Genomic DNA, 27,904 nt, shown 5'->3' with positions numbered 1-27,904 from the left:
GAAAAAAGTAGAGAATTCTGACCTGAAAATGAAGGATGTGTACCAGAGAAGAATAGAGGGAATCATAAAGATTCCAAAATAATATTCTGCTTAATAAATCTAGTCAGGCAAATTAAAAACAAACAAACAAATACAACAAAAGCTGACTTGCTGGGAAAAAAAAGAGAGACTCTTCTGATCTCTATGAAGAGTAGGGCTTCGGTATTAAGCTAAAACATTTAGCTTAGATTCTTTGTAAATTGTGTTAGCTAAAACGAAGCACTGCTCTACAAACTGTTAAAGCAACTACATTTTTCCCAAGATTCACTAATTGCTTTGCAAGCTGTCCCTAGTTGTCTAAGTATGTCTGTACAGATATTTCTTCTTGAGGAATAAAGTAAGAAGTTCCCTTTCAGTTTTACTGATGCTAATATGTGGCCAGCATTGCCAGGTATTGGCCTCTTTCCGTGATCAACTCACTTGACACTAATTAATGAATAATATTTATTTAGTAGACACAAAAAAACGGCACAAGCATTTCACTTTTTTTTTTCAATTTGTCTGAGTTTTGCATAACAAAATAGAAGCTATAAGCCAATATGTCTGGGAAATGCTTCATGGAAATAATACCACTACATATCTTTAAACAACAACAACAAAAGCCAAGTATGCCTTTTAGCTTCTAAAGCTAAACTCAACCCAAAATCTTATGAGATATATACATATTCTACTCAAAACCCAAGGAACAGAAATCACATTTTGTTGTTAAAAGACAGACAAATATATTGGTTAGAGTGCTCTCATAAAAGTAAGCAGGAATCAAGGAATCAAGAAAGGAACATTTGGAGATGCAAAATTTGGCATAGATGTATGCACACACATACACAAACAAACACATATTTAAAGGTACGAAGGAAGAATGAATTAGAAATTAAAGCGGGGAAATCTGATACACAGAAAGAAATGTTAAAGTTCAATTGAATGTGCAATTCGCTATACAGTATGTCTACAACTATGTATTTTTAAGCTTCATTAGTTTCATTAATTCTCCTAAAATATAAACAATTGCAGCCCTAAACTAGTTACTAGCAATTGAAACCCTCCATCATCAAATATATATATTTGTATTTTTAAAATCACTTTTTCTCCTAAAATTTGGCATTACTATACTCAGTTTTGGTACTTACATGACAGCCTAGTTCACCTAATATGGATTTTTCCCACCTAGTTCACCTAATATGGATTGAATACCTCTGAGTACTGCCTTAATAACAAGGGTGTTTGCAACAAAGTGCCAGCAAAGATACTATGGTCAAAGTCTCATTTGCTTTTATGTCCACTGTGTGTAGGACACACATGAAATGAAAAATAGGCAGAGCTTCAAATGCACCATCACTGCCACCATCTTGGGTTTATTTTTTACTATACACTCATGACACCCTTGACTCATAAAGTGGGGCTCTTTCTCAATAGAAAAATATATATTGAACATATGACTATTGATATACAAGACTCATGTCAACAGTAAACCAACCTGCATATTGCTAAACTTGTGAAAGTTCTGAGCATAGACAACTTTTTTTGCTTGTGAGAATGCCTCCACTCAAAGAATGACAGAATCCCACCACACTTTCCCTCAGGAATAGAATCATGTAAATAATGTGCTCTCTTGTGACTGTAGTACTTGCTATCAAAGAGATATTATAGGTGAAATGAACCTTTCCTTTTGATGAATTTGTACTGACAATCTAAGTGGTCTTTAAAAAAAATAGAACTGTGTTCAACTTATTCATGAGTAACTTTGATCAAGAATAAAGACTGGGCATGTGAATTGTATAGCTGCAACATTCAAGTTTATTGAATTTATATTCCTCAAGTTTTAGTGGCTGGTTCCATTGAGCAGTCATTTCCTATAGAAAGTCATGTTATAACAGGAATGAAGGATCTTCCATGAGAACAGTTTAATTGTTGGCAATGGGGAGTAGTATATACACAAAGGTTTCTGCCATAAACAATTGTACATGCCTGTGTATGACCTATGAATGATTGTAGATAGAAAGTGATTTGGCAGATGAAGCATTACATTACTTCTCACATGTTGGAATATAGATGTAAAATTATTGCCCAAAGAGTTCTGTAGGGAAAGAATTATGAGTAATTGAATATGCAGAATAAACAATGTTATCTGGTTTTGATTATCATCAGGTTCTATAATAGGAATTTTGACAATAAATACCTGCCCTTGACTGTATCATTTTGAAATATAAGATATGTAATCTTACTAGTTTTAAATTAAATGATTCTTAATTGAAAATAATTCATCAACTATGATTTGGACCTTTCTCATCAATATCTGATTATAGAAATGATGAAAAAAGGCATGTTGGTTTCTATTGGTTATATGGTATACAGACCATATAAATTTTATATGATAAATTTAAAAGCCTTTTAATTAACAGTATATCTATCTATCTATCTATCTATTTATCTATCTATCTAAAAACAATATGCAATTTTATATTTCTTATATAGGTAAAACAAAGACACAGAAACCCCTTCAGCTTGTAATAGGCACTTTAACTCCAACATCTGTTTTTCTATCATGGGGGATATTAGTCAATCCAAAGCATGATTGGACCACAATGAATAACTGTCCAAATGACAGGTAATGGAATGGACTGGTACTATAATGTTTTTCTATAATACACCTGTTTATATGCAAAAATGTGTTATATTCATGAAATTACTGTTTGGATAGATCTGTACTATAATAATTAAGCTCTTGCTTTGTTTCTTTTAGTGAAGGTAAAAGTGTCTTTACTCTGAGCAACTTTGCCACATATTAAATATATTTAAAAGATAGTGTGTTATAATGGTTAAGATTTCAGACTATGCAGGGCCAGCTTTGTGTCCATTCTCAACCACAAAAACTCACTAGATAACTTTGGACAGTCACATCCTCTCAGCCTAACCTATCAAGGGAATAAATAGAACAATAATTGTTAAGTTCTGGGCGATGAACGGAGGCAAGGCCAGAGTGATTTCTAACCCTTCTTTATTCAATACTGCCTGTGAAGCAACTGAAACTCCCTGGCTGACAGAACTCCTTTTATAGGAAACTGATCAGCCAAACAACCAATTAGAAGAGAGAAATTTCCTGCTCCAACACAGGAGCAGAATGAGAACTTCAATTGACAACTATACACTATATACAATACATAACACTAAGAGACCCATATAAATCACTGTGACCATACACTTTTTATATAATGAAACAACTAAGTGAAACTATTTACTATTATCCTTTTCTGAACTACATTTATTCTGTTTTACCTAGACCTCATATAGCCACAATATCATTTAGTTCTGTAATCTCTGGTGCCCTATACAATTACAAATGATATCATTCAGCTATCTTTGATGGGGTAAATTGAATAAACTTGTAAACAGATTCATATCTTCACTACTGCTAAATGAATGAAGAATAAGGTCAATAGACGTCAAATAAGTAAGAAAAATAACAATGATAATAAAGGATTGTAAGTGAAGTAAAACAAATTACAAATAGTAAGACAAAAGTAAATAGTTGGGGGAATTTTTTTTAGAGAATATAATCAGTTCTAATTAATATGCTATACTTTTTTTTAAATGAAAGAATAACGTAACAGCACTGTAATTTGAGTCAGTCACATAGCAAACCCACAACTGACAGTAGTTCAGCCAGGAATGTATTATGTGGCCTCTATCTAAGTTGCTAATGCTGCTATTTGTATGCTGATGTAGATAAAGTGCTATTTCAACTTATTTGTTCACAAAGTTTCTATGATGCTTTGAAGCTGATTTTTTATCATGTTGGGATTAAATAAAAATGGCTAGATTAAATGGGAATTGTCATAATTCATGAGGAAATGTTATATATGTATTTTAATATGTTTATGCCACAAGCAAGTTCCTAAAATTATGTTTGCAAAAAAGAGATTTTTGTTATTAAATATATGATGATTACACATTACACAGAGAAATAACACTGGCAGATGAGAAAAGTAGATTATGTTTTAATGGAAAGTTTAAAAGCTTCTGTATTTGCAGAGATATTTACAATAAAATGAAAGAAATTTTGTTATTTCTATAGAGCAATTCTCTTTTTACATAAATTTGTAAAATTTGTTTAAATTAAAGTTATAAAGAACAGCCTTCTTTTCTCATCTGCAGTTATTAATTTATGATTTCTTCAGAGTATTTTTCTTATATCATTTGTCCATACAAGCACAGCATTGCTTCTTTGTAGCTGTCCCATTTCCTTTTTTGCTGTTGTTGGGAATCATATTTTATTGAGCAAAATAAAACAATTCATTCCATTACATTTTATTCACTCATTTATAAAATTATTTTTTCCTGGCCCTTGAATATTTGTGAAATGTCCAATGTGGCCCTCAAATTGAAAGATTTGGAGACCTATGCCATAGAGCATAATGTAGGTCAGTTAATATAGCCTGGTTGCTAAGAAAACTGTATGGGGGAGCACTGATCAGATTTGCCTGAGTCTGGATAGTTGGATTGAACTGATTCAAGGCATTTAACTCAATTTAGATAATGAGATTACTCTAATATCTCAAACCTCACCATCTCAGGTTCCTTTTCCCACAATTCCCTCAATTCAAGAATGTTTGAAGTAAAAAAAAACCACAAAGTTTGTGACAATACACAATAAATTTATATTCTGCTTTTAGCAAAGATATACACAATGTCATTCATTTTTGTCAGATTGAAATTTTCTATTTATTGTTATTGTCTAGATTTTATACAGTGCGCTACAGAGAAAAGGACAAGAAAGACAAATGGATCCTGCAGCTTTGTCCAACTACAGAAACAGTGGTGGATAATTTGAAACCCAACACTATTTATGAATTTGGGGTGAAAGACAATACAGATGATGGGATATGGAGTAAGAGTTTCATTTACAAAATGGTTATACCTGGTAAGTAATTTGTAATGGTTTCAAACTTTTACTGCTTAAAAATCCAGATTTGTTTACTTATTGACTGGATTTTAACCTGTCTGATTCCAAAAAGAATCTATGAGGGTAATGATTTTTAAAAGAACACATAATTTAAAAGAGGAACATAACCACATAACATAACCACACATGAATAACACCCAGACTAGATAAACTATCTTCATAGTATCTGACTGTCCAATTGAATATGGCATAGTTAGTATGCTCTAAATTCTTTAAATTAAGCTGGAAGCATGCCTTCTAGGTTGAGGTTACACCATGATTTGCATGGCCATGACCCTGCTGTTGTAAGAACGGTTTTGAAGAGCTAGTCCTTTTCCCAGTCCTTCAGCAAGATTAAATGAAATACTCTTGGATTTTTTCCCCTTTCCCATTCCAGTCTGGTTTCAGTCACTTAAGAGTATCCATTCTGTTATATTTCCCTCCTGTCATAGGACTATTACTTATCTTTCCTACAGTTCTTCAAGAAAACTGTTTCTAATAAAACAAATGAAAAAAGAACTAAAGTGAAATTAGTGACGTACATAAAAGATTCATTAGTATAACTAAACTTATTGTGCCAAATATGCCCATTCCTGTTTATGTAAAATATTGTTACATTCCTTGTTTTAGGGTAATATAACATGCTATTGAAAGGACTGACCTTGAAAATGGTTAAATGTTTAGTTTAGATGAACCCAGGCAATTGATTTTGAAAGCATAAAAGAGAAACATCTTGCTTCTTCAGTTAATAATAGCCTATTTCTAAACATGTATGTATAGTACTAGTTATAGCTTAAAAAGCTGCATAAAACCTAGGCCAAGGCTATTTGAATTTTTGGATCTTTTTTTCATTTGGCCCTATTCAAGTTACAATCTTTAGGAAGTCCTTTCCATTCTGCTAGTACCAGGAATATGGTCAGCAGGAAGATGAGAGTAGATCTTCTTACAATGACTAAGCCTAGATTTTGAAACATATTGCTGTAGGAGTACAGAACAGCCAAACAATAGTTGTAAATACAATTTTATGCCAATAGCTTTTGACATCTTATTTGATCTGCAATTGACATTAGTTGTATGAGATTATTTTTTATTTGTGTGTGTTTTGATTAAATAGTATATAAAATATACTATTTTATATGCTTATAGAATTGTCTTTAGGGGAATGCAATAAAGTAAAATATGAGTATTTACTCATAAATATTATCCACTACAGAAATCAGCTGGAGTTTAATTATAGCTGAAGGAATAGGGCAATACATTCATTAAAATATCATTAACTGTGATATAAAAATGGGAATAGTATGAGATCACATTACATTTGGTATTACAAAATTAGTGCGTTTATGTATCTTTATATGACTATTGGAGGGTTTTTACATATATACATATATATTTATGTCAGGTAAAAACAAAGAAAATGGAGAACTTCAGAACAACTACAAGTTGCCTAAAATCCAAACACAGGTATGCAATGAAAATTAGTTTTATATTTATTATTGGCATATTTTCTATGCAGGAAAATTGCCTGCCCATTATGGCTGAAAGTTGGGATAAATGTTAAATGAACTTCAAATAGTTGTTAAATGACCAGTAGCTCAAGTTCTTCCTGTACAATATATCAAATATGAATCTAATTTTTTTCCTTTATAAAATTTAATAAAATATATAAATACTGCTAACCCTAACCCTAACCCTATCCTGTTCAGGGAACCTACAAATGCTACTCACTTTTCACATCAGAACTATATTCCATCCAATTATAGATCGAAGATAAATTGGATTTAATTGTCTTGTTTGTATTTTATATTAAATCCATTTTTGAATATGTGAATTAGTCAAGAAGATTTTTAGAGCTTAAATGCTAAGATTATAATTATTTTACCTTTGATATGTACAAGATTATGATATTTTCCTTTGCTTATTTTTGTTTTTCTGAGTGCAGACTAGTATCTATTTTAATTCACAAGTAAATTACTTTTTTAACACTTATTTTAATTTTCATCATAAATAAGGTACACCATTACAATATTTTAATATGAAGACATGCAGACAGTATTAAGCTATAAGCATCTCCACTTCTGCTTATACACTTCAACATTTACTTTTAGATTACTATGTATTTAATGCTGTTGGAGATCGTTGAAAGTACCACCTTGGAAATGTCTTACTCTTCAGTGTCCTGGTTCAGACTGAACAAACACACCAACTCTATTTACAAGTGGTTTATTGACAAATAGTATTCCAGTTAATTACAAAAGCAACTACGCCACTGGCTATGCAGACACATATATGCCTTGAAAAATATAGTTTAGAATTTAGTCCCAAATCAAGACATAGGAGAGCTCAGATTCAGGGAATTGGAGCATAGCCATGACAGAGAAGGAAATGTGATCCACAACAGTCCAGGAGTCTAATCCCAGAAAAATTAGTCAGCTGACCCACGTCAAGGAGCCACGAGTTAAGGAGCAAAACAGGAAGATTGAACACAGGAACACAGATCTGAGATTGGTGAGTTGTTCCCAACATATGATTTCCAGATAAATGGAAGTTGTTTTTAAACAGGCCAAGTAGATATATGACTCAATTATGGTCACTGGCATCTTCTCAAGGAGGCAAGATCACATCATCTTCTCAAGGAGGCAAGATCACATCATAAAAGTTAATATGAAGCTATCCAGAATCTTCTAAATGGGAAATTCTAACTGTTCCATTTATTTAGATACCTTTATGACTGCTATATGGATTTTTAAATTTTTATTTTATTTTATTTCATCAAGCATGAATTAGATAACAGATATAAGTATAGACATGATTATGAATACATTAAATACAAATACAAATAGAAGGGAATATTAGGACAGGGACAGTAGGCCTGGTGGTGCGCTTATGCATGCATAAGTAAAGTAACTTAACTATGCATTTAGCTAAATGAAATAGCCACATGGTATATCTAAATAATGAATCCATATTGTGATCAAATTGAAAAAAGAAAAGGCATTGCTATATAAAAATAGTTTTTTATTTATTGTGAATAAATAGAGACTCAAATCAGGATTTCAGAATTTCCAATAACATGAAATATTGTATTAGACCGATTTTCTTTAAAAGGTGTATTATAATATTACACTGGAAAAGGTAAAAAAAATATAAACACCCCCAACTAGCTTAGTATAAAAATTAAGTTTAAAAATCAAGTGGGCAAATCTTTCGAACTTGTCAGAGCACTAAGACTTTGGAATGTCCAAAGGACTTTCGGAATTTTTCTTCCTTTGTATCATTACTATGTAAAAACCCCTTTTCTCTCTCTATTGTTTTAATCAGTTTTTATTGTGATTAAGCTTTGGTGACAACTTAATGTTTCACTAGAAAGATTATATGAATTTATGGCCTGTTACCAAGTGTTTTTCCAGAGAATATAAAATCCATTATTTGTTAGCTTATGAGTAAAAATATCAGCACATTTGGTTTTGTTTCCAAAAAAACTAATAATTTCTGAAGAATTTGAAAACTGCTTCTCAGTCTGTACAGTCAGCAGGGAATTTAGTCCAAAAACTTGCAGTTAGTTTTAAAAGAATACTATCTTTGTAAGTGCATGATTGCTATTACATCAAAGCTGTGGTGGGTTGCAATTAATTTTACTACCAGTTTGCTCGTGTGCACACACGCTCACACATCTGGGCAGGTGGGTGGAGCCTCCCACCACCACACTACCAGTTTGCCCAATCTGGGACAAACTGGCAGCAACCCATTTCTGCAATAAGTGTATATTTAACATTTTCTTGTAATTCAAAATAGTTCACCTTTTTCAAAATAAATAATTATCTGATTGACTGGATTCTTTTTATGGAAATGGTGCTTACATAACTTAATTTTGTCATAAACCTTATTTTTTGCTTTCATATTTGGTAGGAAAAGTTGTTCCCAATCCTAGCTCATCACCTTCTATACTATATTTATACTATAATACTATTACTATAATAATATTATAGTAGTTTTATGCAGTATCAATATGATACATATTTTGGTTAAAAGCACATCAATTTCACATTTGACAGTGAGAAATTATATCTATTTACGCACACATTACTATGTAAAAAACCCTTTTCTTTTCTCCAAATTGAATGGACTGCATCTGGTTCTGGTCCTGATAGTTTCTTTGTTGTCTATTTTGTCAATAGGTAGATCTATTGTTACCTTCACTTAATGATCTAATTTATACATAATGTTATATCAAACATTTTTTGTTTGGAGCTTAGCATAATATGACCACTCATTTCAGCATTATATAATAGGTTTTTTTGAATATATTTTTATTATTTTTACATTTAAAACAATGCAGTACTGCGAAGTTGAAGTGACCAAACATTCACATTATATACAGCTAGTCTCAACCATTAACAATTGGCTTACTTAATACATTCTCTATCCTTCTGTCCAGTCACAATATATACAGTTTGTCACCTTGTCTTATACCAATCATAAAATTTGTTCCAGACTTCAAAATATTCTGATTTCCCTTTATTTTTAAGTTCAAGAGTGAGCCTATCTGCTTCCGCACAGGCCAACACTTTTCTGATTATATCTATTTTATATCTATCTATCATATTTTCTTTTTTCCAATATTGTGCATAAGTTATGCGTGCTGCAGTTAGATCATTATACCTAGGAGAAAAATTTCTAGTTTAAACAAGATTTGGTCTTCCACCATTTGTTCTAACCATGATTGAATCTTTTTCCAATTTTTTTTGCCTCATTGCACGTCCACCACATATGATAAAAAGTGCCTGGTGATATAATAGTTTATTTTTGTTAGCAAATGATCTTTTGAAATTGCATTTTCCTTATACATTCTGGCTTGGTTAATATATTCCCTTGTCTGAATCCAGAATCTTGCTTGTTCCCAGCCTATTACTTACTTATTTCAGTATTCTATTAATGTTTGCAGAGCACGTGGGGGAAAATACAGGTACTCCTCGATTTACAAATGGTCACTTAGCAACCATTTGAAGTTTGAAGTTACAACAGATCCCCACTCTTCCACAAAGCTAGTTATAACTTGATTTAAAGTTACAATTGCTAAGCAGTCCCATGGTCTGCTTGTGACCAACCACAGACACATTGCAGTGCAATCCCTCACCAATTTCTCCCTCACATCCTGTCCCATTGGATCCCTAAGGGCACTTAGCAATATAGCAATAGCAATAGCAGTAGACTTATATACCGCTTCATAGGCCTTTCAGGCCTCTCTAAGCGGTTTACAGAGAGTCAGAATATTGCCCCCAACAATCTGGGTCCTCATTTTTACCCACCTCGGAAGGATGGAAGGCTGAGTCAATCCTGAGCCGGTGAGATTTGAACCGCTGACCTGCTGATCTAGCAGTAGCCTGCAGTGCTGCATTTAACCACTGCGCCACCTTGGCTCTTTGCCTCCTTTACCATCACACTTGATTCCACATCCTCCTCCCCACCTCAGTTACCAATTGCTCAATTAACTTCTTTGTACCTCAGGTAGGAAGGAGAACAGACCACTCCAATGGCCACATGGCACAATCCCACAAACGGCCATCTTGCCGCCTCAACCCAGTGACCAATGTAACCTAGCGCTTTGTAGTTGCTCTCAGAAAAAGACAGCTGCTTGTGGGATTTTGCCTTGTGGTCCAGTGGTGGGCTTCAAAAATGTTACTACTGGTTATGTGGGCATGGCAGGGAAAGATACTGTAAATTCTCCATTCCCTCCCCACTCGAGGGTAAAGATACTGCAAAATCCTCATTTCCTCCTGATCAGCTGAGCCTCGGAAAGCAGAGAATAGATGGGGGAGGGGCCAGTCAGAGAGGGTATTTACTGGTTCTGCAAACTATTCAAAATTTCTGCTACCGGTTCTCCAGAACTGGTCAGAACCTGCTGAATACCACCTCTGATGTGGTCCAGCAAAGGAGCATCCTGTCCTCCTTTACTACATCAACATCCTGAGCTCTGTAGATCTTCTGAAGATAAATGACTGGTTTTGAAGGGAGTAGCTGGAGACCCAGGTGGTTGTGGGAACCCAAGGATGGGAAGCAAAGTGTGGGGTTATCCACCAGATGAAAGGGAACTTGGGAGGCCTGAGGCAGGTGAGCTGGTACTGCACTAGGCCTCTCAGGTTTCTGAGGCACTCTATGTTCCACTTAACAATTTGCTCATTCATTTGATTATTAGAGACAGCAGGGATGGGAGGGGGTGTTGTAAAAGGGAAGCAGTTCACCTGTACTCAAACAGTTTGATCAAGCCATTATTATTTTATTTAAAGGTAAGATTAATTCAGGTTTGTAGCTGACTTGTTCAATAAATAGCTAAAATGACCTTGCCTTATTATAAGCAAATGATATATATTATAATAATTTTATGACTACTTATTAATAGGATTGCAATGAGAATGTTGACTTTTTAAAAAAAACTGGAATTAATTAATTTTATTTTCCATTGCATTTTTCTCAAAATATATTGCTTGTTCCTGACATATCATGAAAAAAATGAATTTTAAAGGCTGTATACTTACTTTTGATTGATTTTCATTTTGAGTATAAAATATCATGGCATAAGCAATTATGTTAGTCATTAAGGATCTATAGGATTTTTTGATCATACAATATCAGTTTAATGCAGGCCAAAGCATTAAAATTGGGATGTTGAGGGAATGGATCCAAAAAAATGATTCATTCATTAGACTAAAACATGAGGTGATGTTTAACTATGAAGTTCACATTGAAAGTTTTGTTTCTGGGGCCTCTTTAAAGAGTGGTAACAAATTCCAAAAAGCACACATGCGAGAGCTCCATCCAAAATATAATTTAGCCATTCAAGAACAGAAAGCAATTTTTCTCAACCTTGGCAATGTTATGATGTGTGGATTTCAATTCCTAGAATTCCCCAGACAACACTGCTCTGGATTATCAGCACTGGACAAAAACAAATGAAAACTATTTTTTCTGTTATAGGATTGTGAGTGGAATATATGTGGTATTTCTTTTCAAATGAACATTCTGACCAAGGCCTCTAAGAATCTTTAAAAGTTTGGAAACAGTTTTGGTGCTTAGATACAATATCCTTCAATATCCACCATTTTAATTCTCTGGTACCTTCAGCAGCTGGAATGGATATTCATGACATGTTTAAAATACTTCATAAAACATTTACTATGAAATAAACAAAATATTTTAATTCAACTGTGATCTGATGCATTTGCTGTGCATATGAAAGTTAAAGGCACTATTGAGAAAAAATAAATTTTAGAAGGAATGAACAATATTTGTGTCTTTAAGTGTATATACAGGTATTTCATGTATCCATTTTTTTTACTTTTCTTTTCTTCAGTTTATACCAGATTCAAAAGCTTTTATTCCAGTTAAAGTAATCAAACAAGGTAATGTGGGATTTTGTGTACTTGTATTTATAGAATAGAAAGAATGTACATGGAAAAAAATGAGTGTTGCCTATATGCAGTTGGAGCAAAAATACATCTGCTTAACTTAAGTATGCTGGAAATATTCTAAAATACCTCTTTCAGCAAATTCAGTTGTTTCAGACAATTCCCCTTAGAGTGAGAGAAATCTTGCATTAGTCAAGTCATATAGCAGAGCTTGTCATCCTTGCAGAAAATTAAACAAAATCTGGATTGAGTTTACTTTCCCTACCCCCACCCCCACCCCAAAACACACACAATGGTTTGGCAACAAAGCAGGAATTCCTCCTTATGTAGCCTTAAGGGCAGGAATGAATCAAGGAAGGTTATGCAGAATAACTATAAAAAGCTTTTTGCAAATAAAACTGTACTGATATCAATATATTTACTTTGATTATTCACAAGGTGCTGTGCTCTTTATAAAGTAGGGTATTAAAAACATTCTAGTATCATCTTATTAGTGCTATAGTTTGCTATGTTTCTTTCGCAAACCAAAAAATCTCCCCACTGTTTTCCACTTAATAAATTTGAATACAGCTTTTGAAAGGCCTGAAAGGTAGCAAATGGTGAGACCTATTTTAATTTTGCTTGTGTTCATTATATCAGGAATTCAAAGATCTGATGTTAATTGATAATTAGTCCACCATCAAGTTATTAGTTCCCCTTTCATATAGGTATTTCTCAAACATAGCGTTTTTCCTTCAATTTTAGAAATTCCATTTGCAACATAATCTAACAGGTACATGTTCTGTTATCTCCAAGCACTTTAAACATACTTTGAACCTGGTTTACTCTTGTATCTGCCAAAGCTCTTTCATTAAAATCATCACCTTGATTTTTTAGTGTCCTATCTGGAGTTTCCAAAGTTTCTTTGAGATCCCCATTTTCATTATATAATGTTACATAATACTGAATATTGTATTTCATAATTTTATAAATAAAAATATGTATAATTTAATAAAAACATATCTTATAAGTACCATTCAAAATCTTTCATATCAACCATAATGTGTCAGGTTTATTACATCAAAACAAGTATATAGATTTCTAACAGTTTCATTCCTATTATGTTCGCAGTTCTTCAAAATATTACACATCGGACACAGTCTGAAATTCTAAAGAAGTCTCCTTTATCAGGACCAATAATAGGTGATTAAGATAAGTCATTATTTTTTATAAACATTCTGTGGTTTACTTTCACAACTTATTTCTGGGAGGGTCTCAGTCTAAGTGGATATAATAGCTAAATCAATTCTTATTAGTTTGTACTGAATTTATAGTACAAGCAAATGGATCTGTATGAAAAAGAAATTTAAAGTACATAGTTAAGCTTTTCAGTCATTGGTAGTGCCAACTTTGTTGGTAACAGTAATGCTTTATTTTGTTAGCATTATCACAACTTGAATTATATCAAATTTTTATTTTGGGATTCTACTATATCCAGAAAGTACGTAAAGGGATTTTAAAAAGTTGATGTATTGTAATTACATAACATGTCTCTGGGATGGTAATGGATGCCTCTTATTGGCAGTTATTGAAAAATAACATAATTTTCTATACTTATAAGATGAAACTATAATCCTTTTCCTACCTCTACTTTGCCAGTTGACTGTTTCTACTACTGATACTAATCTCTACATGATTGGAATCTTAGTAACCCTTCTAAATTATTAACTGTTTCATTTATCTGTCCTCTTATGTGTAGTGCACCTTATTGTTCCTGATTTCAATGCAACAAAACAGAAACCGGCATCTTCGCCAAGGTTGGATATATTTGAAAAACCAAAACAAAGTGTAGGTAAGTAGAAAACCTTGGGTGAATAGAATTTTTCTCGCATTCACATAGAAGCTTAACCAATGTTGCGAAATGGCAGACAAGCTACCAAAATGCCACATTACTTTCATGGTATGCTAACATCATGTATGAGAATGTACAGAAATTTTTGATATGGTTTTATGTGACAGTTTATTTGGCCTACAATGCTTCTTTCAAATAACTATGATTTTGTTTAGATATATTATTTATTTGATGTTTAGTTTATTTACTATGGATAGTGTTATCCTGGAAGACTCAGCAATATGTAGCATAATAAATAAACAATTTCAACCAGAGTATAGATGATAGTGCTGAAGTTACTTATCATTTGTCTTTCTATTTTCTATTATGTGCACAAAGAAAACATTTCCTGTGATAGATGCATTTGGAAAATATATAGGTTTTCAAAAAGCATTTTAATACAGTGTATTTTTTTTAAAGCTTGTATCAGAAAATTTATGTAGAAAAACCTCTGAAAGTATATAAAATAAAATTATTGCCTGGGAAATTTGAAATAAAATTAAAGACCTTCAGGCATATGGCATATTAAGGAAAGTTGAAACTAAATATACATGCACTTTTATTTAGATTGAACATGTGGTAAACCAAAATACAGCTTTAGTAATTTAAGCAGTAAACTAAATCAATGTATACTGATTCAGACAGCCTGACTACGAGTGATAAAACTTATTTGCATATATAGGCGATATATCTTTCCTTTTAAACTAAGAAGTGCATTCTTGCTTTATGCAGCTAAGAACAAAACTCAAAAATGGCTCCCAGAATCAAAGACATCAGAAGTAAAAGAAATTACCTCACAATCCCAGACTGGTGATTATTTTGTTCTTTCTTTCTATATAGTTATTTGAACTTTTATTTAATTTTATTTATATTGAGTTAAAATTACTTTACATTAATCACATCATACATTATTTGAAAGAACATATAGAGAGACATACATTTTCCTGATTTTTAGTGCTCATTTATTCAATTACTTCCAGATAACCATTGAATACACATTAATGTGTTTGTGAAGTTTTGTGAAGTTTTAATTCAAAAAGAAGCAGGATGTATGAGAAGAGAACCAGCCGTTCACTTCTCATTCTGTGAGAGAAGAAGGTTTCCTCAAATTGATAAGAAATGCAATGGGTGGAGATGAGCATGAGTGATGCCATTTTTTTCCTGATTATCCATAGAATGAGCATTCCATGGAGGTGGAGATCTGACAGCAGGAGAGCAAACTCTTCTTCTTTCCAATAAATTTGTCTTCCTTCTCCATGGATTAGGCAGTGCAGCATACAATCCATGGATGGGAACCTATTTTTGTCCATTAGTGTTAGGGAAGACTGCTGGACATATGTCAAAAATAGTTTTCACCCAGTCCCACTGATCAGGCATTATTGAGTCTGTAGGGTACTGTAGGAATTGATGCACTACTTTCAGTTTCTTTAACCAGTAGGTGGAGATCGTGTGTGGGCCAGATGCTATCCAGCTCTTCATATTCCTGACCCACTGTTGGATGCCTGCTGTTAAGGGTCTGGGATATTGTGGTTCTGGGAAATTAGTGTGGTTTGTTCTCATGTCCTACAGCTACTTTGCACTGGTGTTGTTTGTCTTCTTTCTCCCATATGTTCTTACAGTACTTGTTCATATTGTGACTGGATAATATGGTAGCTAATATGGCCACTTTTGACACTTGATATCAGGATTTGAATCCCAGATGGCACTTACCTTGCCAGTAGAAGTCCTGGGGCAAAGACTCCCTAATATTTTACCTGCCTAGCTCAAATATAAGAGTAATACAAACTAGGATACCATTGTTGGTTTGTATTGTATTAGAAACTAATACAATAAGAGGAATTAGAAACTAATAAGAGAAACTGATGATAAGTGAGCTACTGGGACAAACATAGATGAATGAGAGAAAAATATCTGGAATATACTACAGCAGTAAACCTAACAGATGTACATACTCCCTTCCAAAAATGAATTGAGAGACTAAAATCAAGGCAAGTCTGAGAGGTTAGACAGCTGGTAGAATTACAGATGGGTGTGAAGATTTAGGGTAAGATTCAGCTAATGAAAAAAATACAAGAATCTGACTCCTTCTGAACCCTTATATGATAAATTAGTCAGATGAAATACAAGGTTGAGGGATTTGTAACTCATTTGATTACTTCTTGCTTGAAGGCAAACCTAGGAACGACTGTAATCATACAGTCCCCTTGAGTACATATTCTTTCAGAACCTGATTGGACATTTATATGTGATCAAGCTCACTTCACACCCAATTCCAGTAAATTTTGCATTGGAAAAAATTAACATGCCATTTGAACAACTATCTTTTCTAATGCAGATTCCTTGTTCAGAATGGGGTTGTAAGAGGGTCCCTAACTATCAACTCTGGGCCAAATAGCAGTCTGCTGTTGAATCTCAATCTCTCTCTCTCTCTCGCTCTCGCTCTCGCTCTCCCTCCCTCCCTCTCTCTCTCTCTCTCCCTCCCTCCCTCCCTCCATCCATCCATCCATTCGTCCATCCATCTTCATACAGCTATGACTGAACAAAATTTGGAAAGGAGTAAACCTACAGCTCCTGGTGTCTCAAAAGATTCTGCAGTCAATCAAGGTAACATATTCTTTCCATGCTTTATTTTGCTGTTTTGAATTACAAATTAACATGTACTGAACTGAAACAGTGCCACAATGATGAACTGGGTTGTTTTTTTCAGATTATGAGGTGCTATATCATCAATGAATTTCTAATTAAAGCATGGGTCAACTTTTTGAATAATTGTGAGATTGTGCCCCAAATAGTTGCGTAGATAGGGGCATAGTAATAGCATGTAAATACAGCACATTGTATAACATTATTCAGTTTTAATTTGTGGAAATTTATGCATAGAACTGTCAGTGCTATGTTGACAGAAAGTAAGGAAAGTTTTTTTCAATCTGATTCACTTTATATAAGCTGGAAGTATAGTTCATGGCCAATAGTTCTATTAGCTCTAAGTTCTGGGGCCTGTAGTTCTGTCATATCTGGAAAACATCTGGTCGTGAAAGACTGATGAAAAATAATAGTTCTTATAAAAATGGCCTTAACTTTTTTTAAACCTCTGGAAATGAAATTAAATCTTCAAAGTCCAAAAATGAATCATTTAATAAGCTTGTGAATATTTTATAATTATTGAAATATAGTTCAAATGATTATAAAGACTGCTAATCAAAGCCCTCCCCAGTTTATATTCCAGAGAGAAGAGGGTAGTGAAGAAAAAGAGTTTGGGGGAGTGGGTGAAGGATTTGGCCTAAAGCCCTTGATTCCTGTCAATGAAGCATGAATATAGATAGAATATATATATATTAAGTGAACCTGTTTATACAAAAAAAGTTTTTAACAAAAGTTTACCTTTCTCTGTTTAAACAATAAGAAAATGATTGTTCCCCATCTTCAGAAATTTAAAGAATAAGCAACAGAATTTTTGAACTAGAAAAAAATTGATGATTGTAGCAGGTGAAACAGATTTCCCAAGATTAATAACATTTCACTATTTTTGAAGAACAAAAAGATGATTTTTGTATTTATTCAAAGGGACTTATTTCTCAGGAAAATATATTTCCTGTGTCTTTTCCAGGAATATTTCAACAGTAAGATTTTGAAAAATATTCATGTCATCTAATATTTCTTTATTAATTGCTCACTGAAATATTTCCATTTCCTTTATTAAGTGTAACACAGCTTTTGGAGCAATGAAATGAAAACAAAAATTATTATCTAGTGAAACCTGCTTTGTTTGAAGTATGCCATATAATTGGTCACACTCTCTAAAGAAAAGGTGTTACTTACTTTTGATTTCTTTTAGCTCACACCGAAACTGAACTGGAATCTTCAAAACCTAGCAAATCTCCTATGAGTGAAATGCCACTTGACACATTGGGTAAATATTGTTTACACATTGCAAAGCTACTGAATAGTGCTACTAATATATGTAATACCAACATGATATTTAACTCAATTAAATATCTTGCATTAATGTATCTTTTGATTTTTTTATTATTGCCATCAAGTCTTTTATTATTCTAGAAATCACATAGAATTCCCCCCCCCTTGACAATCTACTCCTAATCTGATCTCTCAGGTCTTTTAGCAGTGCATTAATCACCATTGTAACTGAGTACATCTATCTTGTTGTCGTCCTCTTCTCTCTTTTCTTCCACCTTTCCCAGAATTGAAGCCTTTCCTGAGATCTAAATCTTCAAATAATGTGTCCAAAGTAAAATCTTTTGAGCCTGATCACTTATGTTTTGAGATTCTATGGTCTTTGCCATTATTGTCAGCTTTGGTTTTGTGAAGCTGTCTTCAGTACACTGTACACCCTCTGGAATTCATGTTTCATGATAATTTTTTAAAAAAAATTAGTTAAAAGGTAATCTTAGATGAAGATTAACCTATCTTGGAATTGAATCTTTTGCCTTTGCAGGATTTACTACTAATAATATTAGTACTTCATTTATCTCACTTAAAGAAAAATTCTTGGTTTTTCCAAGCCATCTTTGCTAGTAAACTAACAGTGTACAATGCTGTGGCTTTAAGAATGCCATTGAAAAATCTCCAGCAGAGTTTACCCTTGTTTTCTAATTATAGTAATTTTAGTCATCACAATCAATTCCAGTTTGCTTGCAAAAATGAATTGCTTTGTTTTCGTAAAGGAATGGCCATAATCCAACAGACATTAAATATGCTTAATCTCACTGAAATAAATCTTTATCATGATGAATCACTCTGTTGGATTGCAGTAAATATCTTTTTCAATTGCATTTTAACAAAACAAAATGATACAACTCTCAAAACACAAGCTTTTACAAGCTGATGAGCAACACGGTATTTTATAGATTCACGTATTTGTTTTTATTAGCCATCTTTTTGGAGTAGTATTGGCCATTGGCCTAACCATACACATTGTCCTCTCTTGCCTCCTGTACAGATACTTACAAAAGTAACCTCTACTTACAATCATTTGTACAGTGAATGTTCAAAGATACAATGGCATTGTACAAAGGGACTTACAGTATGACCCATGCCTGAAGTTAGGGACATTGCAGCGCTCCTCAATGGGTTGGGAAAGATAGGTGGGTGAGGGAGTTGTAGGCAGTTGCTCACTTTACTGAAGCTCAGAGCTGAGAGACATCAAGCTTGAATGGTTTGGATCCGGGTTGATACTCACTTAACAAGTATAATTCTTGGTTGACGATGGCAATTGGGATTGCCAGGATTGCAGTCACTAAGCAAGGCTCAATCACATAACAACTTGCTTTACAACAACATCACTTAGCAATGATCCTAATTGTGGACATAAGTCTGTTTCCCTCAGTCTGATTTAATAAAAATGTTTATACCGTCATTATATAAGCAGAGAGTGTGTAAAATATAAGATTATGTCTACCATATTATATCATTAAATCATAAGTATTTTTCAAGATTTGTGAAATCATACAGTGGCTATTCTTGTTTCATTTTTGTTTGTTTAATATTTAGATCTGCACAAGTTTCTAGGACTTCCAAAAGCAAGACCATCTCTTATGCCTCAAGTGCACACAGAACCATCAGGTAAAAATGATTTATTTTTAATATAATTTTAATTATATTTCTCCTTTAAAATTCTCCAGAAAAGATTAGCATTCTTGGATTATTTTAGTCCTAAAACTTCATCTTTATAACATTTAAGGTTTTTCTTTAGTGTTAATGATAGATTTAGTCTTTCTATCATAAATCCTTTAATTGGCATTAAATTATGCCCATGAAGGCTTACTGTAGAAGAGTCATAATTTCTTAATATAAATTTTGTGCTAATGTTTTATTTTTAAAAAATGACAATTTCTTTTATTTTAGTTTCAAAGAAAATACAGCCAGTTCCTTTAGAACTCAAAACACCTGTTCCAAAGACTATACAGACAAAATCAGGTAACTATTTTTCTCCAATATTACATTTGAATAATGCAGTTTTTAAATAAAGCTGTTTTGTATATGTTAAAACAATATTTAGCTAAAGTCACTTCCATTATGAGGACTCTACTTCTGGTTCAGCACCAATATAGCTAAAATCACAGTAAAAAACCCTCATTCTCAGAGTTTACGCTTAGGAAGCTTAAAGGCTATTATGGATCATTTTCAAATTGTCTCTGAAGAATTACAGAGTAGAAACGAAAACGCCCTCTCATCAGGTACGGAAATGAAATATATTCCTAAATATAAGAAAGCTATCCTATCTGATTCCAATACAGTATTCAGAGTATGTGCATGCACACACATATCCAGTCTTTGTAACTGGGTTAGATGGATTTCTCTTTATGTTTTGTTAATCAAGCTGTAATGGCATAGTTCACATACATAATACTAAATCATAATGGAGGGGCTTTGCATCATGCTGAGACAAAAGCACAATTCACATTATGGTTTATTATTTTGTATGAGGCACAAAACTCATATTTAAGCAGCAGGAAGTTGAAGCTGAAAAGAAAGAAAAACAAAAGCTTTTGGGCTCTTCTTGGATAAGGCCTTTTTGGGGAAAGTATTTGTCACTGAATATATCAGAAAGAATTAAAATATTGTGTAGTGGATTTTTTATTTTATAACAGGAAGTGTGTTGTAATTTGTTAAATGAATTTAAATAATATATTTAACTTATTAGAAATGGGCCTCCTCTAAAAAGATAAGGGATCTGATATTAGTTTTGAACTACATGAATATTAAACTAAAAAACATACTTTCTCTCCTGCACAAACAGCAACTTCAGAAAGGTCAATTTTTATGAGAGCATTGACAGAGAGAGGATGTTTTAAACTCACATAATATATGTTTCAGATACTTTCAGCTGAACAATATTGTCAAAAATAAAAATTTTATTGGACAAGAATCTCTAGTTAATTTAGGATAGTTAATCATAAGGCTATTTTTATTGGATTAAAAACATTTTAAAAATTGTCATCATAGATTTAAAGGTGTTTTTTTAATTTTTTGATCCATTAATGAATTGATGTTACAAAGAAAGATTTTACTACTTTGCTTGATACTTATTTCAAGTAACTTTTCTTGGTAGACTTCAATAAATATGTCCAAACAACATACTTAAGTGTTTAGTTGTCTGAAATAAGAATGTTATAAAAATTAGTTTCTTCTATAGGAAGCAATTTGGGTGGCCTACTTATTATGAATTTAAACTTTCTATAAAAGACCTCTTTGTTTAAATGGGTATTATATTTTATCAGCACACAAATAGTTCAGAATGTATAATCTGAATGTAACTGTAAATAGGATAAATGCAATTGCTTCAGCCAAAAACTATGATTCATGCAATTTTCCTAATAAAAACTCTTAGGTTATGTCCTTTCTTTTGACAAAAAACCATTTATCCAAGTTAGCATGTTTGTAAACGGACTTTAAATTTAATTAGCAACATAAATCAAAAATGTTTTGTGCATACATCAGAAAGAATTTTTAGTTCATTTAATTTTTTTAAAGATTTCCCTATTTTTGACACTTTTTCCTCCAAATATTATAAGAGTGTTGTTGTTGTTGTTGTTGTTGTTGTTGTTGTTCACATAGTTAGCCAGGTATTTAGACTGGAGTTGTCTGTCACAAGATTAAGAGTTTTGTGGAATTTTAATCTCCGTTATGACTTATGAGTTAATGCTTAGAGCATGTGATAGTAACATGCTGGAAATGGATCTGGCAGGTATAAATGTTATTTACATTTTGTAGTAAAGTGTGAGTATTCTCATCAGGCTAGTATCTGTTGGGGAAGGTAGATGTCCAGAAACTGTTGTTAGGGAAATTTAAAGCAATGATAGATGGCAATAGGTAAAGATTATGAAAATAGATGAAATGTGATCCTTATGGAAAATTGGCTCAGAATAAATTTTGTTTAATCTGCTCTGGATATTAAACTTCTTGCTATTTACTGTTCTTACCAGCTGCTATTGCAGTAATTTTACAAGAGAACTTTGTAAAAGGTGGAATTTTGCCACCTAGCAAAGGAATGGTATTTATTTGTGTGCTGTGTGTTCATAACTTTGTTGTTTCATATCTGGGCCTGAAATTGTTTGAGGCCAGAGGTCTGCTGAAGGTTTTTAATTCATGATAAAGGTGACAATAGAAGACTCCTTATAGAATATATAAATTTGTCTCCCATCAAGAAAGCTGATGCATTAATTATTTTAATAACAAAAGAAAAGAAATATTCCACTTGTGAGAGATAAGAGGGACAAAAAGATCCCTCTTATGAATATATATAGCACTATATATGAATCATAGTACTTGAAGGATCTTAGAAGTCTACTAGCCTAATGTCCTGTCCAATGAAGGAATCCTCATACCATCTCAGACAAATGTCTGTCAAATCTTTTCTTGAAAACTTCCTCAACTTTAGGATCTGGGAAGTGTCCACAAATTGGTTCTTTTCTTACCTTCAGACACTATAGAGAATAAGCCCCACCTTCTGTCCTGTATCATCATATCATGCACTTCATTTCATTTCAAATGAAATGAAATGAAATGAAATGAAATGAAATATCATGCACTTGAATGCATGCCTCGTCTTAGCCTTTTCTTCTGTAGGCTAAACATATCAAGTTCATTTAACCACTCTGTAGGATTTGGCCAAGTCCCTCAGCCAACTTTTCTCTCTTGGTACTCTTTGTAATTTCTTAGCACCGTCTTTGTATTGTGGTAACTAGAAATAGCATTCCAGGTGCTTTCTGATCAGTGCATCATAGAAAAGTATTATCACTAATTTTGGCACAAAACTTTGTTGATGAAGCTCAATACTTAACTGTTCAGAAATATAATCTATTATTGAGGTAGATGTTGCCTGCCATTTAAATTTGGATAATAAATTAGATAATAAACTCTTGCTCATTTTTTTCCTGCAATTTCAAGCACTAAAACCTATTCATAGGGTGTTTTTCTCCCCGAATTCTAAGCATTAGTTATGCATTACATTAATACATTACTTCCCATATTGTCCTCAAATTAAACTTTTTAGCTTAGAGATAACAAAGAATGTTTTTGTTGTACTTTTTTTTGCATGATTTTATAGGTTTCAGAAAATAATAGAATAACAGAAATGGAAGGGAACTTGGAAATCTTCTAGTCCAACCTCCTGCTTAGGCAGGAAACCCACACCACTTCAGACAAATGTGTTACTTTTACTTTAAGTATTGATTGCAGTAAGGCCACCACTGATGGTAAGGCACCAAGAGCCGAGGTGGCGCAGTGGTTAGAGTGCAGCACTGCAGGCTACTTCAGCTGACTGCAGTTCTGCAGTTCGGCTGTTCAAATCTCACCGGCTCAAGGTTGACTCAGCCTTCCATCCTTCCGAGGTGGGTAAAATGAGGACCTGGATTGTTGGGGGCAATATGCTGACTCTGTAAACCACTTAGAGAGGGCTGAAAGCCCTATGAAGCGGTATATAAGTCTAACTGCTATTGCTATTGATCCCAAACACATTTATGTGAAATAGAAAAAAATCAATTGGAAAAATGTGAAAATACATACATGGCTTTGCGGTGCTTTAATAATTAATAATTTGACCAGAGTGCTAAAATTTTGTCAATACATTTTGAGGTTTAGGAAAAAAATGGATTAAATATAGACAAATTAAAAACTTTTACCAGTGACTTTCACTATAATTGTGCCAACTACAATAAAAAGGAAGCGATAGAAAATGAAAACACATTATTTATTTTCCTCAAACATGAAGACTTGAGGACTACTTTAATAAGTATATGTTCTTTTATTTTATTAATATATTAAAAGTCAGTGAGCCAAAATATTGTATCCTGCCCTTTTCCATGCAGAGGCAAGTTCTAAGGCCCAGAAATGACAAACATGGAAACCTAGTCTTGAGTATGTAATGTACCAATCACAACATTTCCCTGCAACTTCAGAGGTTATATAATTTGACCACTCAGTATAGGCTGGTTTAGAAGTCAATGAAAAACTATAACTGATTCCCAAAGAAACTTCTTGAATTACATTTTCTGTCAGCCAATTACAATCTGATTTTGAAAGTGAAAGTTTGTGGTTCAAGATAAATCAAAATTTTTCACCCAGCACCTCAAACTCCTAGAACATATTCATTGGATCCCAGCCTGTATTTACTGTATATATGGCTTAATAGTACATATTTCAGTTTTAATACCAGAGCTAAATATGCCAAGTAAGCTGCCTACTTGCTTCTCTCTTTTCATCACTAAAATATGCCACTGAGTAACTTATTTAAGTTTTGTTATAATTGTTAAACATATTTGGTTTTATTCTTTAGTTCTCAATAGAGAGATCTGCTATTCTGTCCCTGAATAAATGCTATTTTTTGTGTTTGTTTGCTTTTTATTTTACAAGTAAATCACATTGAATCACATTGCTTTGCTGAAATGCATATTAAGGGCTAATCCAAATAATTGTATTATGTAAATGAGAAGAGCTTTTTAGCTGAATGGAAATATTTCTTGCCTTTCTTTCCAAACCTTTAAAAGTGGTGGTTAGGTTAGAAGATTTGGTGAACTAAAAACTCTCCCTGATATTTTTCAATTTACCAATCTATTCTGTAGCAGAAGATACTCCATAATATGCTTTTGAAAACACTGAGAAATAGAAATGTATCAGCTTTAAAGTCTTAGTTGGTAGAAAAAAGAAAATTCCCAAGTATTCTTTTCAATAAATGTAGAAAGTTGCTGTTATTTTTCAAAAGAAAGTTATCCTTTTTTTTACTCTCTGCAATAATTGAGTTTTTGTAATGCATACACAAAATTGTGTTTTGGATTGATGTTTTTATGAGCAAATGTTTCATTTCTTCACTACAATCCTATAATTCCATGCCAGTTTATTTGCATGACATAACTTTGGAAGTCATTCTTTACTAAAGATCTTTAGAAAAAGTGGATGGCTTGTGTTAGAAATCCTGTAATAGATCCTGCACAGACCAAGGATGGGAGTATAGGGCCTTTAAAATTTCTTCCAACATATGATTGAGTAGATTGTTAGAAATCTCTAAATGTAATGTATGGCATTGACTCTGATAAAAGCTGTAAGTAGTCCAGCATTTGTTCAAATTCAGCTAAATTTTCATGAACAGAATTCTTACCAGTGTGAAATTTAAACGGAGTGCTTCATTTATAACAACTAATAAATTGGTGAATTAAAAGCAATAAATGTTGACTATGAAAATGCTTCATTCTCTATAACCAGAAATATTTTTCCGCAGGCAAAACCTTTTTTTTTTTTTTAAGATTCCTTTTCTCTCACCATCTTTTATACATTCATTTTTTCCCGTAGCAGTAACAAATGAAGCTACTTTGGAATCTTTCCCATCCAAAACATCTAAAACTCTTGACTGGCCAAGGGCAACTCTGGGTAAAGTTATTTTTTCACTGGAAATGATTATACTGAGTTTTCTATTTCATCAGAAACATTTTCATTCCATGAGAATTAATTTGTTCGAGAATACAATTTTCCTTCCATACTAACCTTGGTCTATTTTCATCTTCTTTAAAGCCTCTAAAAAAGTTTTGAAAATTGTGGTGCATAACTGAATTTCTAAAAGTTTAAATTTTAGATATGCATGAATTTCTTTTTATTATTATTATTATTATTATTATTATTATTATTATTATTATTATTATTCATTTTTATCTAGAACCATCTTTGTGAGTAGACTGCCTACTGATTACTCATTTGTTTTGGGAACATTGAGATCTTAAACTGTATACTGTAAAACATACATTATATCTTTATCCGCTTCATCAGCTTGTTGGCCCATTTCTAACTCAATTTCTTCATCATTACAAGATCCGTGCATGTACGATTTTATGTGATATGTTTATAAATCAATCTTGAACAATTTTAAATATATTTAAATATATAAGTTGATGCTCTTTTCAGCACCATCTGAAATCCCAATCACATTGAAATGGAAAGTTTCAGCCACCCCAGAAAGATGGCATGACAAACCTGGTAATTAAAGAACTTTAAGCATGCATGTATATTAATTTGTTTATGAATCACTATAATGTGATTTTATATTTTTGCTTCATTGAACTTGAATATGAGCAAAAAGTCATTATATGTATTTTTATCATTAGTATACTAACTTCTAATAATTTTTATTTTCAGGATTTGGGGAATACCAATTATTTTATGTTAATTTTATCTTGTATGTGAAAAGGAACTTTGAGCCATGTTGCATTTTTACATCTTGTACGATCACTTAAAGAAAGCATGCAGGTTTAATCCTTCTTTCTTTTTGTGCTTATGTTGAAACGGAAAAGCATAAATAACAGTTTGGCATTATGCAAACATTTCTGATTGGCTGGATCTTCAGTACATTATCAAACCAATGTCTTATAGTATATATTTGTATGTATGTGTTTGTGTATGTGTATGAAACTAGAGGTCTATATTAGGTGTGTGTATGTATATATTTATGTACATATAATATCTTGATAATATCTTGATTAGAGTTTCTGCCTGATTGTTTGGTGCTAATCCCTGCTGTTGCTGTTTGAGAATATGTGTTGTGGTCTTTTTGTTTTCTTCTTAACTTTTTATTGTTGCTTTTGAAACTATGTAATTATGATTTATCTCTATGTGTCTATTGATGGCTGATTTGTCTGAATACCTAGGTTCAAGGAATTTCCTAGCATTTTCTTTATTTAGGTTGGTCTAGGATGCTCACAATTTTCCAGCTGAAACTATGGTTGTGTCAGTTTAAATTTTTCCTATGAAAAATCTCCTTTTCACAATGACAAATAATAAAATAATGATGTTTTCTGAAAGATTAGACTCCAGTCGCATCAATAAAAAGGCCTTGAGAAGCTGTTCTGAGCATTCCTCCCACATGCAATTTTGTGGTAGGAAGAAATTGAGAGAAAGTGAGAAACCACAGGAGGGCTACAAACAGAAAACCATGACTTCTGGATGATCTTACAAATTCCATGAATGGAACAGGATGATTGTACAATAAAAACCTGAATGCATACAGAAGTGTTATTTATCAAATATGAACAGTCAGAACATTTGTTTTCAATTAGCTTTAAATCATAAGAGATTTCCATTCTTATTGTTCCATTTGGTGATCTAGATATTGAAATAATGTATAGACAAGCATTATAACATTTATGTTCATCTTTGGATACATTTAGATAAAGAACTTAGAGTGAAATGTAATAGAATTGTGTGACGATAATACTATCTGCTCAATTGTGTTTGAATCCCCGTGATTCCATGGGCAGCTCTCTTTAATTTTTTCCCCGTTGTGTATGGTTTCTTGTTTTATTTTCTGGGTGGTATCAGCTTTGATGGAGTCTAGCCATTGTGTTTTTGGCAGCTTAATTTCCTTTTACCAGTGATCATTGGAAGCATAACTCCCTTTTCCAGTGAGTTCAGTTGCATGTCATAGCTTAAATAAGTAAGGCAGAATTTTATGATTTCCAACCAGTAATTTGTCTAGTTTTATATGCTCCAATACTTACTTATTTGTCACTGTTGGTGTCCAAGGAATGTGCAATAAATTTCTCCAACACCACATCTAGAACAAGTCAATTTCCCTTTTGTCTAGTTTTTTCATGGTTCAATTTTTGCAGCTGTAGGAAACTATTGGAAAAACAACAGCGTGGCATAATC

At 32.7% G+C, this 27,904-nt stretch overlaps 1 protein-coding gene across 1 annotated transcript in view; it reads left to right on the top strand.

Moving 5' to 3' along the window:
* The window catches only part of ABI3BP (ABI family member 3 binding protein), a 134,333-nt gene that overhangs the window by 36,357 nt on the left and 70,072 nt on the right, over positions 1–27,904 (top strand). Inside the window, exons 4-16 of the mRNA XM_032220287.1 lie at positions 2,512–2,644; positions 4,776–4,957; positions 6,381–6,442; positions 12,330–12,378; positions 13,495–13,566; positions 14,123–14,215; positions 14,987–15,064; positions 16,784–16,858; positions 18,090–18,164; positions 19,763–19,834; positions 20,117–20,188; positions 25,559–25,636; positions 26,165–26,236. Coding sequence (XP_032076178.1) covers positions 2,512–2,644; positions 4,776–4,957; positions 6,381–6,442; positions 12,330–12,378; positions 13,495–13,566; positions 14,123–14,215; positions 14,987–15,064; positions 16,784–16,858; positions 18,090–18,164; positions 19,763–19,834; positions 20,117–20,188; positions 25,559–25,636; positions 26,165–26,236 — 1,113 coding nt within the window. The remainder of the gene's footprint in view (positions 1–2,511; positions 2,645–4,775; positions 4,958–6,380; positions 6,443–12,329; positions 12,379–13,494; positions 13,567–14,122; positions 14,216–14,986; positions 15,065–16,783; positions 16,859–18,089; positions 18,165–19,762; positions 19,835–20,116; positions 20,189–25,558; positions 25,637–26,164; positions 26,237–27,904) is intronic.

This window comes from Thamnophis elegans, chromosome 6, assembly GCF_009769535.1.
Source record: "Thamnophis elegans isolate rThaEle1 chromosome 6, rThaEle1.pri, whole genome shotgun sequence".
Taxonomy (NCBI): domain Eukaryota; kingdom Metazoa; phylum Chordata; class Lepidosauria; order Squamata; family Colubridae; genus Thamnophis; species Thamnophis elegans.
Note: the sequence above shows the minus strand (reverse complement) of the source record. Positions and strands in the feature narration are given on the sequence as shown.